General features: G+C 42.0%; 1 protein-coding gene across 1 annotated transcript; it reads right to left on the bottom strand.

Moving 5' to 3' along the window:
- Nucleotides 1–496: 496 nt before the first annotated feature.
- Nucleotides 497–15,722, bottom strand: gng13b (guanine nucleotide binding protein (G protein), gamma 13b). The gene is made up of 3 exons (XM_083976853.1): nucleotides 15,595–15,722; nucleotides 2,422–2,548; nucleotides 497–682 (listed from the first exon to the last, which is right to left on the bottom strand). Exons 2-3 carry the CDS (start codon nucleotides 2,517–2,519, stop codon nucleotides 577–579), a joined length of 204 nt encoding a protein of 67 aa, XP_083832979.1. The 5' UTR covers nucleotides 2,520–2,548; nucleotides 15,595–15,722; the 3' UTR covers nucleotides 497–576.
- Nucleotides 15,723–18,408: the final 2,686 nt, after the last annotated feature.

The following is an 18,408-nucleotide window of genomic DNA, read 5'->3' as shown; positions in this document are numbered from 1 at the left end:
TACCACAATTTTGTTTTAGCTTTATGCGTGGTTATATGATTTACATCTCACTATAGAGCTCCCGTCCCCGAGCAGATTTACAGTCCGATTTTGAGAATCTGACTCTACGTTTCATTATGCTCATCATTTTATCATAAATGGAAGAAATAAAAAGTGCTATGCTCAGAATGAAGATAAGAGGTTACAGAAAGCTCATGACTGGCAGCTGCATAAATAATTATGTATTCATATAGAGACATGTAGTAGGAGTATTGATCATTGTCGTAATATCATAGTAACAATGCATTGCCATGGCAGGAATAAAGTTGCAGTGAATGTGTGGCAGTCGGGGGGAAAAGCCCCAAAGTTTGGAGTGCAAGTGTGTAAGAGTGTGTGTGTTTTCTGTGCCCTTGTTGGGACGCGTGGTCAGGACAGGTCGGGGGAAATGGGCTGTTGTACATTCACGGTGAGAGGTTAGGAGGCGTTGTCCTGTCACTGCTGTGGCGGGACGGGGAGGGACAGGTTCAGGGTCGTCTGTAGGTGCGTGTTGGTCAGCGTGGTGGAAGTTGATAGGTTGTGACGGGACGGTGCTTTCTTCTAGAGAAGGATGCATTTTCCTTTCTCCACCCATGGGTTGTTCTTCATCAGCTCCGGGTTCAAAAAGGGATCCTCTGGGACGCCGTCTTCTATCCACTTTACCAAACTTTGAGAGGAGACAGAAAGAGACAAGAGACATTTTTTAAATTCCACTGGGACTTTATTACCACAGTCTGTCCTCTATCCATTTCCTCTTTTCCATACAAGGCAAGACAGTGAGGAAGAAGCTAAGCAACCAGATGTGACTGATCACATTTACTTCTGCAGCTTTTGGAGTACTTTTGCTTTTTCCATCAATAACTGTCTTTTTGAGTTTTGCTGGGAAATATTATGTGAAATAAAACTTTCACTTTTTTGCATGCAAAGTAGATGTTCAAAAGCACTCTAATGTCTTTGGAACAATGAATGAACTGAACCACTCTAAATATGCAATATGTTGCTTTTACACTTCATTTTTGTACAAGTTAAACAAACAAAAACAAAATGTTAATTAGTGAGCTTTGGATGGGCAGAATATGACTAGCTGCTGCTGCTGACTGCTAATACGCTTATTTATGGTGAGCTAAGCTAACCTGCTGTCCTGCTGCTGCATGCAACCAATCCTAAAACCTGCAGCATTTAGGCACTTATGGTTCCCTTGGGCTGGATTTTTTGGTTGCATGATGATTAAAAATGAGTTTAGCACTAGCTCAAGCTTTTACATTTTCCACAGAAAGCTGATACAATTGACTAAATGAGACTAATGAGAATGTCATGCTATTTGTGAACATGCAAAACGCAAAAATGAAGTGTAGTAGGCTAGTTCAAGATCAACTACAAGATGTGTTAGCTGGTGTTTGTTAGCTTTAGCTGCTATGACTGATACTGACTTAGTTTGGAGATTTGATTACTCTGTGTTTGTGATGTCAGATTAACATTTCAATAAATGCCATGTCTTTAATTCTAGTTTTATAACAGATTTAGTGCCAGTTGCACAGAAGTAGCTGTTTTAATCAGTAATGACACCTAATATTAGCCACCACGACTACTTGGCATATCAGATGAAGTAGCAAAAAATCCTGAGAAAAGTGTATTACTGTAGCTCATGAATTTAATTTCCATTTGTAAGACAAAGAATATGTAATTTCTTCTCTGAAAAGTTGCATACTCTCACTTAAAATTCAGTTGAATGTCCATAAAGTGCACTCGTGCCATCAGAGCGTCTTCTGTTTTTTCAATAGTTCCTCTTTTTTGTTTTTTTTTACTTTCAAGCAGGGTTTCAAAACACTGCCTGTGAATACTCTGGCACTTTACATGAAACACAGCATTAGTCAAAAGACAGTCTGCCCGAGCAGTGCTGATGAAGCCTCAGATGAAGTGTTTTTTCAGAGTTTGCTTGATTGGCCCTTAATCTACTGGCACCACAGACAAAGAGAGAGCTGTACAGATCCTAATGATGGCTGCAGCTTTGCTTAATGCTCAGATCTGCCTCTGGCTATGACAGTAGCCTTCAAGTTTTAGTTAATGAAGTTATATATTGCTGCTTTATCATTGTGCTGGAATGCTTAACACTATCATCACCAAAATCATTACATTTATTGAATCATTGTATTTATTACAGCAAACAACAAGATAAATCTATGTTTTTGCAAATCAAATTGGTCACATTAGAGCATAGCTGTATTAACCACAAAAAGATCTACTACTGATAACTCTAATTGTTAGATAATTTGGGGTGTGCTTATTGCATTTGGCAAAAAAACATATTTTATTTTTAACATCGGAACATATTGTTCTGTCCAAAGCTGTATCAGCGGCTTTAACTCTGGCAGAAGTTTGAAGAGCTATTGTGGAGTAACTACTCACTCAGTCACTGTTTTGGAGGACTTCTCTCGTTTGAAGGCCAGCTGGTACTTGAGGCTCTCCACCTCCTTCTTCATCTGGGGCAGGTCCATCTCATCCATGGTTGCAGTTTGATGTAGGGCTTCTCTACCTGTGCACAGCAAGAGGAGGGCAGAGTTATATTTATTCTGTTAAATAGTAGGCAGACACACTCAATACAACTCTGCCCTGCAGCAAGAACACCACCAAGTACATCTGATTTATAACCGCTGCTTAGAGATTCCACCTACAGGAAGGAGAATAGAGGCTGTTAAATTCGCAGAGTACAACCAAGTGCTGCCAAAACTGGCAGACCCACTTAACACCACAGGATATATTCAGTTGCCTTATTTTGTGTCTTTTGGGCTGCATGTATTCACTTCATGGTAAGCCATAGCTTTTCTACAGCCTCCATAGTTGAATCTGCCACATGTAATTATGTTTGCAACCAATATGAGAAACATTTAACATGACAAACCTTGGTTTATCCTGTATGTTGCCACCTTTAGTTAGGTTATCTCATACAAAGATTAACGACAGTGAGGTAGAGTTGAACTGCTACTTAATACCTGAAAATGTTCTGCTTCTATAACCAAAGAGAAGAAAAGGGACACAATGTACTGGCTCTATGTCCCATTTTGTCATATCTTATTGCAAGTGCTTCAGAAACATAGTGGTGTCCCAACACAAAACTTCCAAATAAGTGTAAAGCCACCCAAAAGTCTAAGTGTGAGTCAAAAGTGCAGCTTGAAACTTAAATTTAAACAAGTGGTACAAGTGTGGTCTTGCCTGACTAAATGAAATTATAAATTACATTTTAACATCAACATCAACATACCTATAATTACTTGTTTCAAGTCAGAGTGTGTGAAATATAGTAAGCTTTTGTATAAATAGTATGAAGTCACCAAAGTAGTTGAAAGTATATGTAATGAGTTATCTAAAAGACATTTCAACAACAGTTGAAACAGTTCTCTCAAAGTAAACAGTCCAACTCAACAGACTGGTGAAACAGCTGAAAGTAGGCCAATGAAAGAGTAAGTAATGCAGTAATGAATAAATGCATTACAATGACAATATCCATTTTTAGATATTTTTTGGTACTTTTTCTTTTTAGTATTTTTGTGTTTATTCAATCAGTAGTGTTATATAACAAACTGATTCAAAAGAACAGGTGTTGATGAAGGTGTGCTCGAGTTCATCTGATCATCCAATAAAGGTGGGGGAGGGGGGTGTCCTCACTAGAGAACTGCTCTGGACCAACCCACGTGACACAGGCGCTTCTCAGATTGCTGAAGATTAGATTTTCGACACAAATCTTGCACTGAGTTTCTAAAACTGTCTGCATCTGCAAAATCTGAGCCACCCACCCGGCATAATACCATCAGTTCTCCCTTTACAACCTGCACAGACTAAAGCGTCAGTAATATGCACTTTACCAGGTCCTATCCATTTCATTCTGCACTGCAACACAGCGAGAGGAAATGCATTTAGCTTAAGACAAAATCTAGCCTATGGAGACAAAGATGGCACATTTGTGAATGATCTGAAATTGGGATTCTGAAATAAATATTGGTTACTGATTGACAAAATGTACTGGATTTAAAATTGTCTTCATTAACTAGAATTGTGGAAACTAAAATCACCATGTGCTGTTTCTGGTACACTACAGCCTTGGGTGAGTGGAAGAAAGACACATGTAACCAGGTCAAAGTCATTGGTGTCTAAACTCTTGTGTAAAAGCACTCTAGTATCCAGGGTAACTGAGCCACAGAGATGATTTAAATATCCCTTTAATATAAGAGTTCTTTCTTTCTTTCTTTCTTTCTTTCTTTCTTTCTTTCAACTTTTAACCTTACAGAAATAAATAAAACCAAAAAACCAACAACAAATGAACTACACCTGCTGTCACTGTCTGTTCGTGTACAGCAGTGATTTATTATACAAGATGTGTTATAAAGATTATTGAGCTTCATGAGATGTTGATAGAAGTCATTTAGTGTTGTTTAGAGCTTGGCTGTTGCCTGCTGTAAATGCTAAAATGTCCTGGCTCTACTCAGCACACAGTTATGACTGTGGTGTTAATCTTCGCCACTCACTCTCAAAAGTCAGTATAGTCAGTATATGTAGTGCATTTTACAGCCCACACATACACATTCAGTTGAAAGGTTAGAGTGAAGTGAAATGTATTTTTGGGCCATGCACAGTTTACTAACTGGGCCGATTAGGAACAGAAAGTAATTCATCACATAGTCCATATTATAAATAATTCAACTCTGTATAGCAATGTTGTCTTCATTCTCTTCCACTGCACCTTTTCCTTTGTCTCTTCCTCTCTCCTGCTCCCTTGCACTCTCCACCCACACTCTGTGTCCACTATACTCTCTCAATAATACTCTTCCCTCCTTGAGTGTGTGCTTGTGTATGTGTACCTTTGCATGTGTGTCTGTGTGAGTCATTTGAGGATTGGGGCGAGCCGAGTGCTTGTGTAGTCTGCACTCAGAATTGATCTCACTGAGGTGCTTCAACACAGAAAAAAACGATGGTATTTTTAAGGGACATTAAATAATACTTGATATTACGCAATTGTTCTTTATGACAGTTTAGTGAATGAGGGGGCATTTTTAGGCAGGAGACTGCAGCTCTGAATTCAACCACTTCACCATGGTCAGGATGCTAAACAGCCATTTTTATGTTTGAATGCTTCTCAAAATCTCCACTTCTGTTTTTAACACGCAGGCTGTGGTTGAGAAACTAAAATGACAAATAAAAGTGAAGATTAATAAAAATAATTTAAAAAAGAAATATAGACCGATGCTTTTGTTCTGCATCTGTTGTTTAGGTCTGTGTAATCTTCAACACCAGAATGCAGTTTAAATATCATTGGTTAAAAGAATAGATGAACTAATCTTTCTTGCTAAGAGGTGGCCTATAGAAGATCAATACTGATGTCATGTTTTTAACTGTAAAGCTACAAGGCTACAGCTAGCTGCCAGTTAGCTTGGCTTAGCATAAAAAATGGTAACAGAATGTTTGAAGCTGCTTTCCCTCCTTGTTGCTACTCTTTACACTAAACTAAGCTATAACAAGCTGCTGGTTATACGATTCATAACATATCAAGAATGCATGAACAAAAATTATTGTGAATTAACAATGTGAGTTTTCTGTTTCCACCTGTTTTCAGTTATTGTGTGAAGTTAGGCTAACAAAGCTGCTGATTTTAGCCAAACGACAACTGCAGATTATTAAGCCAACTCGGATGTATCAAAAACTACAGTTCTTCAAATGGCAACTAGAGTGTGGCTACAACAGTGAGTCAATCCCCATAGAATCTCATGTTACTGTAAAATGTTTCACTTTATAGCAAAAATAAACTTTTTGTTGAAGGTGGATGAGGGCATTTTTTCATCAGGGTCAGACACTGCCAAGATGATGACAGCGGAGCAGCCCCCTCTGAGCTTCAAAACTGCTCTTCAAACACCTATGGATGACTTAATGGAGGCTACATCCATCTTTTTTTTTTTTTCAAACACATTTAACACACAAAAGTTAGGCCTACATAATCAAACCAATTATTGTACCAAATTACAAATGATGCCTTAAGATGAGAAGTAATGACTCTCCCCTTTACAAAATGCATATTAAAACACAGCAACTAATCAAGTAGCCTTTGTGATAGGCTTTATGTGTAGGCTGCATGTGTTTGGCTGATTTATTAGGACAGACAAGAGACAGACTGGAGAAGGATGTGTGTCCTTTAGCAAGTCTGAGGAAAACACCAGGTGAAATAGTGTGTGTGTGTGTGAGTGTGTGTGTGTGCGCGTGCGTGTCCTACCAATATTAGACAGACAGAGAGAGGCAGAGCGACGGGCAGGTCTTGGCTGAGATCAGGTTTCAGCAGCATCCTCCAGAGACGACAGGAGGATTGAATGCTTTCCTCTTTCTTACTCTATCACTCACCATCTCCTTCATCCCTGTTTTCACTCTCTGCCTCTCTTCCACTTTCACTTCTATTTGTCCACTCTATCCATCTGTTTCTCTGCATCGGCCTCCCGTCCACCTCTTTGTCTCACTTCTTCTCAGTGTCTCTGTTTGTTTGCTGTCTTTACCATTTTTTCTCTACTAATTCATTGTCTTATCTTCTTTCTTTTTTTCTCCATTCTTCCTCTGTCACCGTCTTTCTGAAAGACTGCTGTACCCAGTGGTGTTGACCTGGCTGTAGGTGGTGGCTGATAGGACACCGTGTACTGTACAGCTACATTTCACTCCATACATGCAAGAAAATGCCCCAAAACACTAACCATCCGAATCAGCCATATTGATTTTGTATTCTGTAACAGCAGCTTTAGCATCAGCCTATTATTACTGTACTTCTTTTTTTTTTTTTTTTTTAGAACAATTTCTCTTCTTCATCTCAATAAAAAGTAAAGTCAGTGAGTGTTCAAGTGAATAGGAAAGTAGGCTGCTGTCAGTTGATGGTGTCTGTTGGATACCACTGTGGCCTACTGCAGTGGTTTTCAACTGGTGGGTCTGGACCCAAAAGTGGGTCGCGGACCCGTTCTGGATGGGTCGCGAACAGCTGGTCAAAAAAGTAAATAATATTTAATGCACATCTGATGTTGGACATGTCTTTTATTTTTGAAAAATAACTTATTTTGAAAGGCATACGTCACGTGAACACATGCAGTTGTAATGGTCCTCCTCACTTTCTTATTATTTGCTCTGAATGCAAAGATATCAGTTTCTTATTAATGTAGCCTGAATGCAGTGAATCTTGTTTTGTTTTGTGGGTCTTTATTTTGTGCAATTTGATATTTATTCATTTTTGTGAATATGCTCTGAATGCAGAGATGCATTAGAAGTCAAATATATCGTTTTGTTGGTCTCCATTTGGTGCAGTTTGATATTTTTATTCACTTCCGTACATGCAGTTGTCATGGTCCTCCTCAGTTTCATTCATGTGCTGTGAAATGCACTTTGCTCAATAAAGAGCAAAATTAGTTTTTAAAGGCTTAAAAAAAAAAATCTTGGTTTGAATTCTATAAAAGTGGGTCGCGACTTAATGACCATGGGAAAATGTGGGTCCCAGAGTGAGAATAGTTGAGAACCCCTGGTCTACTGTACATAAGGGGGACACAGTCCATCAGTTTGTGCCATGCTGCTCAGTACAGGATGTCTGCTTTGGTTAAAATTGAACGTTATCAAGTTTTAAACATGTATGTTACTTGCATAACAGCTACAGCGAGCCCACATCCTCATGGTGCACTCCAGTGGTTCCCCTAGAGCACATACCATAAAAGCTACAGCAGCCTGTCATCCTCCCTCTCTCTCCTTGACTCTCTCTCTCACTGTCACTATCACAATGAAGGTAAAAAATGCTGCACTCTGTGTATCTTCATTTTATTAGATACACAGTTATAACATATACATGTTATATCATTTGATACATGTTATATCAAATGATATAACATGTATTTATCATTTGATAACCTCCTGAAGCACTACTTGTTAGTAAATCCAATCTATCAATGAATTATCAATGAAATCATGGGTAGTTTGGTTGCAAGTTTACGATTATTTCTTAAATGAATGTAACGTGTCAACATAAACATGTTGACACGTTACATTCATTTAAGAAATGTAAGATCTTTGTGGTTTTGCACACTGTTTCACTCATGGCATTAGATTTTCTCAAAACATCTTTGTTGTTGGAAATCACAAGTATATAAACTTAATTTGTAGAGATGAGGTTACACACTGTAAACACCTAGAGAAGAGATTAAAACATGGATGGTCAGGAACGTGAAGAACTGTTCTCCTACACTCTGGGAGAATATACTCATCTATTGTCACTCTATCCACTCCTCATCATGGGCCTGCACATGAGTGGTTAAACAGGTGATGTTCAAGTCAGTGTAAACGGACAGTCCCCTATGAAAATAGCATGTTCCCATAGTATAAATTCAGATGTGAATCACCATATGAAATTTTACAAAAGCATACAAAAACATGTTGGTACCGGTATCGGTACCAACATGTTTTTCAATACTTTTCTGTACTTTTCCAAATAAAAAGAGGATACAAAAAATGTCATTATTGACTTTATTTTAATAGAAAATCTTAGAACTATAACATATGCATCAGTAAATAATCAGTAAATCAGTAAACAGTCACTGCTGCTGCAGGATTAACATTGAAATTTCCATCTATATTAATCTGAACTCTTCCTAAATTAAAACATTAGTGGTCTAAAAATGAATATCAACTTCTTTGCATTATTTGAGGTCTGAAAACACTGCATCTTTTTTTGTTATTTTGACCAGTTGTAATTTTTGGGAGAAATTGTTATCAGTAGTTTATAGAATGAAACACAAACGTTCATTTTACTCAAACACACAACTATTGTTTCCCATGCATAGACCAATGTGTGGTGCAGCGCTTTTTTCCCCCCCACACACAAACACAGGCACATGGACAGGTGGCGCTGTAACAGTAATAAAAAAAAGCACCTTGCTTCGTTTATGACTCGCTCTCTCACTCGCCTCGGCTCAAATTACAATGAGGCGACTTCACGTGGCGACATCACCGCTGCCGGTGAAAGTACCGGTCCCATCTAAGCGCAGTATAGTACCTTTTTAAATGCCTCAGTACCCCGGTACCAATTTAGTACCGGTATACCGAACAACCCTAATGTCTTATCTACATACATTTGGTAAAAACAATATTTCTAGACCATAATGAACCTCCTGTTTCTCCTCTCTCTCATGTATCCTGCACCTGTCACTATCCATTATCTTCTCTCCATCATTTTACCTTTTCCATTTTACTGTCCCCTTCTTCTTCTCAAATTACTCTGCCTGTTGTTTGCTCAATACCCGTCCATGTGTCCCTCTGTTTATCTTCTGCGTCCATTCTACCATCTAATTAAAACCTGGGCAAATTTTAGACCTCAGACGCCACGTCATGGTAAACATATCACTTGTACAATCCCTTTGTTTTACACTGTGAGGTTTAAATCAAAAACATGTGAGTGGGGGCAGGAAGGTTTTTACCCCCTCCATTGCCTTCTCACTTTCTTCCTCTCAATGTTCCAATATCTGTTTTCTGTCTGTCTCCTGCTGTCTTCCACAGATGACTCCTCACTAAGTGCTCCCTGTCCATTTTGACAAATTCCACACAGTTAATCCATTTCTCCACACATTAGCCATCTCTCTCTCTCTCTCTGTCACCCAGCCAGGAGCTTGTCAGCCATGTTTCTACCTGATAAAACCATCCAAAATGACACAATACATCTCAACAAGCACTCACATTTAAAGGTGATAATGACGTTTGTTGAAGAACCAATATCTCTTGTGTGCTGTATCGTGATACAGCCACTTTTAACTAATTTCAAAACCTTGTCTGCTTACTGTCACTGAGAAGTCATTGTCTTCCCCAAATAGACTGCCAACCATCTGCCGCTGACAGAAACTAAAAGCTTTGCTCCGTGCTGTCACAGGATACGTCGAGGATGTGTATTGGCAGTATTCTGCTGGGTTTTGACTTCTATGTTGATACTTGCTCAGGATGTGTGGATTTACAGAGATACACATTGGTCTTAGTTGTATCAGCCCTCAGAATCAACTTTATATTCATCAATCACCTTGACTGCGATGCTGCTGCTGTTGGTTAATTCATACAGTTTGAAGTGTTTTTTTTTTTTTTTTTGCTGATGATGTAGGTCTGTTGGCTTCACTGAACTGTGACCTCCTCCCTCCACACAGGGGGCAGTGAAACGGCTAGGCTGAGAGTCAGCACCTTCAGGTCTGAGTTCATGCTACTGCAAACACTTGATTTCTCCCCTGTGGATTGGAAACAAGTTATTGAGCCAGGTGAGAGAGCTGGGGGGAGAGCTCTGGATCTTGTTCATTCAAGAGTTGGATGTCGCTTTTGCAGCAGTTTTGAAGGCCAAAGTTGGCTCCTCAGCTGTCACCATCTTGCCAGTGCTCCAGTAAATCATAGCCAACATAAAATGAGTCAAAGAGGGGGGGGGGGTGCTATCAAACCAAGAACTTTGGTGGATGCTGGCTTGTGGCAGGTACACACTCCTCTGTCACTCAAATGGCGCATTTCCACTAGCACGGTTCGGCTCGGTACGGCACGGCTCGGCGCGCTATTGCGTGTTTCCACTAGCACGCAGTACCTGCAACCGGGTACATTTTTGGTATCACCTCAGCCCTGGTTCCAAGCGAGCCGAAGCGTTACTAAAACGTGACGTCAGCCGACTGCCTTCCACTGATTGGCCGATGAGTGTCGTCACTGGAAGCGACGACCGACAACAGAAATGTTCCTGCTGAAGCCTGTTATTACCAGAGAATTTCTAATATTGAGACTGGCTCTGTTATTACGTGACTTTATTAAGTTTTAATATTTTTTCATGCGAGAAAGTAACTGTTTAGATCCCCATATGCGGTTAGTTTATCCAAACGACGGCTGTTTAGAAGTTTGCCCCGATGTTTTTCGAGTGTGAAGCTCCAGGTCCGAGCAGCGACCGCGACATCACAGAGGCAGCAGCCCAGCTCCTGACGTGCTCCGCCGGCCAGCCTACCATCGTCACCCCGAGGAGAACAGACCGCTAATTAACTTACCCGATGGCTTTTAGAGGTTTACCACCGGCTGGTTAAACTCTTAAATGTTGGTCTCATTGATGAAATCTAACAATTGTGGCTGTAGCAGAAGTTTGTTTGTGGTTAGACAGAAGAGCAGCACTGCCTTGGGGTCTGTACGCACAGAAAACACCACATTTACATCAATAAATAAATGTTTTACAATGAACCAGGCCGATCTCAGAGCTGGCAAGACTCTCCGGTAAGGCATATTGAATGGTTAAATGCCGTTAACGGGACGAGAGCAGTCAAAACGGCGGTTTAAAGCTAGCTACAGCGAGGGTAGGTTCACTTCCTGTTTTCAAAGTAAAAGCACCAATTCTATCGTAATGGCTTTCCTTATGATAAAAGGCAACGGGTATTTTATTTTGTGAAAATAACCGGAAGTGCGTTGCTCACTACGGCTAGCTTTAGTAACGCCGACTTCGTTGAAACAAAATTGTAAACAGCTGGTATTTTGTCAGATTTTCAACACGTTGGGGATCTAAACCACTACTTTCTCGCCTGAAAATGTTTCAAATGTTGCTAAAGTTATATATTTACAGAGTTTAGAGCGTTGCTCGGCGACGTGTAAATGACGTCACGGCGGTACTAGTGATACTCAGTTGTAATGGAAACACAACCAAACCGAGCCGAGCCGTGCCGTGCCGTGCCGTACCGAGCCGAACCGTGCTAGTGGAAATGCGCCAAAAGTGACCTGGCCCTAATTTAAAGTTACCATCCCGGGCTGGACTAAGGATCTGATAAGCACCCACCCCCTCCGTCCAATCAGGAGTCACCAAAACTGTTAAACAGACCGTTGCTAGGGACACCGCTCTGGTCGGAGTAGCACAGAGCAGAAGAACTATATGCAGGATATTTACGTTTCATTTTTGCCGTCATTAAACAGCTTGGGACTAGTGATGTTAGATAAATGACTTGTAACTTGTTACAGAGAGAGTGGAGGCTCCTTCCACACCGCTGCTGAGAACCAAACCTGCTGATCAGAGCCCTGGACACCGTGAGTCCGCGACAAAAACCTGTCCCGTACACGTATATGATTTAGCAGTTTGACTGACAGACGGGCCATCCAACCAAAGTTGTCTGAGACTAATTTGATTGGTGGGCCAGATTTTGGCCCCTGCTCCTTACACAGATGACCAAATTTCGTCATTGATATGTCAAATCACTTATGTCATCAATTACTGTCTAATACTTACCAGATATACTCAGATTTTTATATTTTTGCCAAAATTAGCCGCCCGGGATGGAACCTTTAAACAGAACTTTAAGCCCTAAAATATGTGAGTTACCGTATATGAAAAATGAATGCCACGTACTGTTGTCATGAAGGATGAAATCAGCTGTGGAGACTAAAACTACTGAGTCCATACATGTGGGAGAGAGGTGGATCAGTTATGTAGGAATTATATAGGATCCACATTAGTCTGAGGCAAGGCAAGGCAATTTTATTTGTATAGCCCGTTTTTACAAACAGTTTGTCTCAAAGGGCTTTACATGGCATCGTAACAACATCCTCTGTCCTTAGACCCTCACATCCACTGAGGAAAAACTCCATGGAAAACCCTTTTAACAGGGAAAAATTGGAGAAACCTCAGGGTGAGCAACAGAGGAGGGATCCCTCACCCAGGACGGACGGACGGGACATAGATGTTGTTACAGACAAGAAAACAGTTTAGGCTGAGGCCAAAAAGAACTTGACTGGTTAATGCACAACGCGTACATTTAATTTTTTACCTAAAGGTGGCGCTAAAGAAAATGTTAAGGGATCAAAGTTATTAGGGTCCATGCTATGGGCAGCATTAATGTCTGTGCCAGATTTCAGGACAATCCATCCCACAGTTGTGAAGACATTTTTATGAAAAACCACAAATGTGAAGGTCGTGGTGGCAGAGTCAGAGGACCACCAAGGTCATTAGGGTTCATCGCCCGGGCACCATGAATGTGTGTGATAATTCAGTTGGGACCAAAGTGTTGGACGGCCGCTTGTGTTCGCCTGCTGCACAGGATCATAGTGTACTGTATGAGGTGTTTTCGCTGAATCACTGTAGAATAAACTTCCTGTCATCTCATACATAATGTGTACACCGTCTGAACCGGCGTCTGTGTCTGTGTTTGCACTGAAACAACAGAGCTGTGTACCTTCTGGCTGATTCACCAACAGGTCTGACCCGGAGCTAAAAACTAATGAATAAACACGGTTGGTGCAGAGGCCGGTCTTCATGGCAGTGGTGTCATTTTTGCACAATTCATACTAGAATTAAAGATTCACTGTTGTACTCTCGGCACATTATTCCCTCAAAACCGGAGCCATTACAGGTGGTGTAATGTCAAAAATGAGCAGCAACATTAGTGTAATGTTTGCTGAAAGTTGAGATTAGCAGTGTGAAGTGTTGGGTTGGGGTCTGGGTGTGTGTGCAGCCGTTTCTGCAGCGGAGATGGAGCTGTGAGTCTAAACTGGGACACGTCTCCACAAAGCGAGGCCACATTCGCCTCAAGATTTTTGCTCAAGTATCATAAAAGATGTCAAAGTTAATTACATTTTCTTTATTAACATTATTTTTGGAGAACTTCTAATCAAACATTTTCTTTCCCTCTACTCCAGCAGCTTCACATGTCTCAACAACTCACCACGCGACAATGGAGATTTGTTGTTCAGTCACATTGTGGCTTCGGTTCGGCATCCAAAAGGCTGTTGTGTGTATCTGTGTGTGTGGTGTGGTGTGATGTGCTTTTTGAGATATATTTGGGTGGGTGTGTGGAAGCAAAAGTGGGGTGGTTGTTTTAGGGATGGGGTATGTAGGTCGCATGGTGATTTGGGTCAAAAGCATCCAGAGATTAACCTCTACCCCCGTCTCCTCCACAGCCTCTAACAGTGATGTAGTGCATGTGGGGCAGGTGGCAGTGTGTGAGCTGCTACCAGTGTTGCATGTGTTAAATTGCTCCGTTTTGACTAGTTGAAGGTTGAACTGTTAAACCAAAGGTAAAAAAAAAAAAAAGGGGACATACAGAGATGAAGGTGAGTGAACGATGTGCAGATTGAAGGAATACGATCAGGATGAATAAGAGGTAGAGAGAGACAGGAGGAGAAACAGTGAGCAACTCTTCTTGCCTCTATAGCTACTGCATTGTAAATAGAGACTAAAAATAGAAAGGAACAGGCAGAGCGCCTCTGACCAGCTGAGAGTGGAGACTAAGACAGAGAGAAGAGGCGCCGTGCCGTTAAACTGAGGAGGAGATGCTGCTGAGGATAATAAATGCCAGGCACTGACGGATGATGTTTGAGCTTTTACAACCATGGCGATCCGCACGGCACCTCAATGAGCTCCGAAAGCCGCCGGGACCAGTCCAGCTGATACCACACACACCAGCACCCAGCTCCAGCAGTCCAGCAGTCGATCACATCTGATCAATACAGGCCTGAACCAGACTGGATGGGATACATGTGTGCATGTGTAAGGACACACTAAGGTCAGCCGTTAACATCTGCCTCCACTGCTGCCTCAGTGCCAGGGAGCCAAATCAGAGATCTGAGAGTGTGTGAGGGGAGAGCGGAGTGCGAGGTGTAAAGTGGGGACTGGCTACCACTGCCTCAGTGAAGAGCTGGTTGTTAGTTGGCTTATTAGTATCATGGATGGATGACTGAACAGGCCCAGGGGGTCCATGGACTAGAAAGTCAATCAAATGAACACAGATGAGATGATTACAAATGACTACAAAGAGGCATATAACACAAACACAAGAGAGACACTAATAACTATAAAGAGAAAGAAAATCATTACAGAGATGCACAAAATGACAAAGAGAGGCAGAAGAACCCCACTGAGACACAAAAAGCAACAAAGAGGCACTTAAAGCTGTCATGTAATTAAGAAAGAACTTGCCATCTCTTCTTTTTTTTTTACACTAAATTAATTGTGTCTGTTACTCCTTGTAATACCCAATTTAAATTTGAGTCTTAGCAACTTTAATGCACCTCCTTTATTTATGAAAAAAAACAGTCTGTCCCAGTCCCACTCTATAGCAGAACCAGGCCAGAGGAGGAGGAGGAGGAGGAGGAGGAGGAGGAGGAGGAGGAAGAAGAGTAGCGAAAAAATGTAAGTTTTATATAATATTCGTGGGTACTAAGGTGTGTGTGTGTGTGTGTGTGTGTGTGTGTGTGTGTGTGTGTGTGTGTGTGTGTGTGTGTGTGTTGGGGAGCTGGAGGCGGACAAATCCTCCACCCAGGTTGTTGCACTTTGTGAAGTATAGCCTGCTCTTAAAATAAACTACTGATGACACACACACACACAGCAGCGTGTGTAAACAGTCTCTCAGCCTCCAATACAGAGCAGGAAGGACTGGATTCACCAGGACGTGTACACAGCCACTGTACCATGCAAACTGATGTTCTGCTGCAGAAAGGCCTGTAGCTAATGTGCAACCACAGACCCCCCCACTGTGGTGGTGGATGACTGGTGGATGACTGGAGGTGTGGAGTGTGTGGCTGAACGGAGAAAGTCGCATCTCTTACCTCACTGATGCGCCGGTGGAGGCTGTTGCTCTTTCCAAGTCTGGCCGGTGCAGTTAAACCGGAGGGAGGGGGGGCAGCTGGAGCCGCACGCCGACAGCAGGACTTGATCCCCCGGTGAGAGCAGACTAGTGTCCGTGGAGTTTGTTGGTGTCAGGGAGGCGGCGCGCGCTCTCTGTATCCACTGGAAAAGATGAGGGATAAAATCCGCAGTCTCCCTGGAGTAGAAGGAGGCGATGACGACCAGTCTGAGTCTGAGTCTGTCTGAGCTGGAGGAGGACTCTTCTTCTGCTTCTGGATGGTCCGGGGGTCGCTGCAGCCGCTGAGGCTTTGCCCGGTGAGAGAAGGAAGGAGGAGGAGGAGGGGGGCAGAAGATAACGAAGCGGACAAGTTAACAACGAGACGGTCCGGTGCGCGCTCCGCCGTACACTGGCCGCTGCGCTGCTGGGATCCTCCTATATGAGCGGCTGTGCGTGTGCGCGTACACGCGTGTGTGCGCGTGTGTGTCTGTGCAAGAGAGAGAGAGAGAGAGAGTTGAGTGAGGGAGGATGCGTTTAGAGAGTTGACCGGGCGGGGGGGGGGGGGGGGGGGGGGGGTGAGGGGTGAGCAAGTACCACAGTGCCACAGTCAAGGAAGCAAAGACTTCAATCTGTCCTCTCTCTCTCTCGCTCTCTCTCTCTCTCTCTCTCTCTCTCTCTCTCTCTCTCTCTCTCTCTCTCTCTCTCTTTGTGTGTGTGTGTGTGTGTGTGTGTGTGTGTGTGTGTGTGTGTGGACCCTTTTTCACCCCCATTGCCAGACTCTGGATTTCTGCCCTAATATGGCCACTTATAGCTCCATCTGCAAAAGGCAGATTTAGTTTCCCACTGAGAGGGGGAGAAAAACATATTTGGGTTTGTTTTATTTCACATGTGAGAGATACTGCATTAGAGCTGAGACACTACTGCACAGTACTATACATGTTGTGTGTAGCTTCACACCTCAACCTGTGTGAGACAGACTGATGTATTTTAGATCACAAACCCTTCCCAGGGTGCACTGCTGCTTTCAGAACATTTTCATAAGACCATTCAGTCGGCGGCAGAAGAATCACTTTCTACATTGATAATCATGAAAATTAAAATTTTGTTTCAGAGAACAGACTGAAAAGAATGATAGACATGAATAAATTAAGATCACGGTCACAATCAAGCACAAAAGCAGCTGGGAACAGAGCTCTGATCACCAACTGGTGAGGTGTATAGAAAATATGTGATTTTCTTGACTTTAGTATGATAAACTCACCAATGGTTGGTTGAAAATCATGTAGTTAGAGTAAATTGTTTTCAGTCACTGAATACATTCATCTAGCCCATAAAAACAGATGCACACATAAGGAATGTCTCATTTCACTGGAGAATCAATGTTTGATTGTTAAACCTGACAACTCAATCAGCTGTGGCTCATAATTAATAAGAATATGGTAGATTAATAAACATGAATAACTACATCTCCATGGGATATTTCATATGCAGAACTGTCAGAGTATTAACATAGTATTATGCATATTGTACGTTCATTGTGAGACGCATACTGACACAATTTCACAGATTCACATGTGCTGTTATCATCTCTGCAGGTCACACACCAGTCTTAGTTCAAAATGAGTGTAAGTGAAACATCTGGAGTAGTTGAAATACATATGCTGTGGTTGAAATACAGGCACTGGATTTAGTTGAATTAGCAGCTAAAACACAAGTTAAATTACCAAATAATTTGTTATTACTGAGTGAAGTTGAAGAGTCAGCAGTGAATGAAGTTGTGATGTCAGCAGAAGACAAAGTGCTGCAGAGGTTGGGAAGTCAATGGAATTTGAAATGGAAGTGAAAGGAGTTGAAGTGTCAGGTGCAGTGGAGGTGCTGAGAGATATTAAGGTTATTTCAACTGAGGGGCGATGTGAGTTGAAGTGTGAGCTGAAGTGTAAGAAATGAATGCAACAACAGCAGCAACAGTGATTTATTTGTAATAAACAAGTAGATAACATGATTGGTGACCTGCAGAGACTCAAACAGGAGGCCCATTAAAAGACAGAGCTGTACTTGACAAGCATGGGTTGCTGTAGATCTCACAATACAGTCATTAACATATGTAAACAAACATATAATTGATTACTACCCCTTTAAATGGATTATGAACACCACTGAGGAGCAGTCAGGGAGACAGTAAGTGGTGGCTGCATCTGTCCTGTCCTCAGAGTTTGCATTCAGAGCAGAGCAACAGTCCTTCCTGCTGATATCCACTCCTGGTTATCAACAAACTCTTCTACAGATAGGAGTCCCGTCCAGACAGCACTCCACTCGCTCTATGATAACATCACACTAAATGACTTTCAGCCCAGTGTTTCGCCTAAACTGGTCATCTGAAAATGAATCAGCAGATTTGAGGATGTTGGCACCAGCTGTCAGCAGTGGTCCTGTAGTATGAGACAGGACCCAGCACTCAAACGCAGCATCTCTAAATCAGATGATGATTTGTGCTGATAGTTCAAAGACAAGATTAGTATGAAAACATGGTTTAAAGGACTTGTTTGGTATGTTAGGAAACAGGACTACTGACTTGCCAACAGTTGGAGTAGACGGTAAAATAACATATAAGCCTATGCAGTTAGCTTAGCTGAACATAAAGACTGACAACAGGGGGAAAAGGTTAAAGCAGAAGTAAGCGATCCGGTGGTTTTGGCTAACTTCCTGTCAGCTGATGGAGTTAGCAGTCCCCGCCCTCGTCCCTACGTCGCCACATTCACGCGCATCCCTTGGGAGCACACACAGAGAGGACTGCCCC

This window comes from Trachurus trachurus (assembly GCF_905171665.1).
Source record: "Trachurus trachurus genome assembly, chromosome: 8".
NCBI classification, from domain to species: domain Eukaryota; kingdom Metazoa; phylum Chordata; class Actinopteri; order Carangiformes; family Carangidae; genus Trachurus; species Trachurus trachurus.
This window is presented reverse-complemented; position numbering and strand designations above follow the sequence as displayed.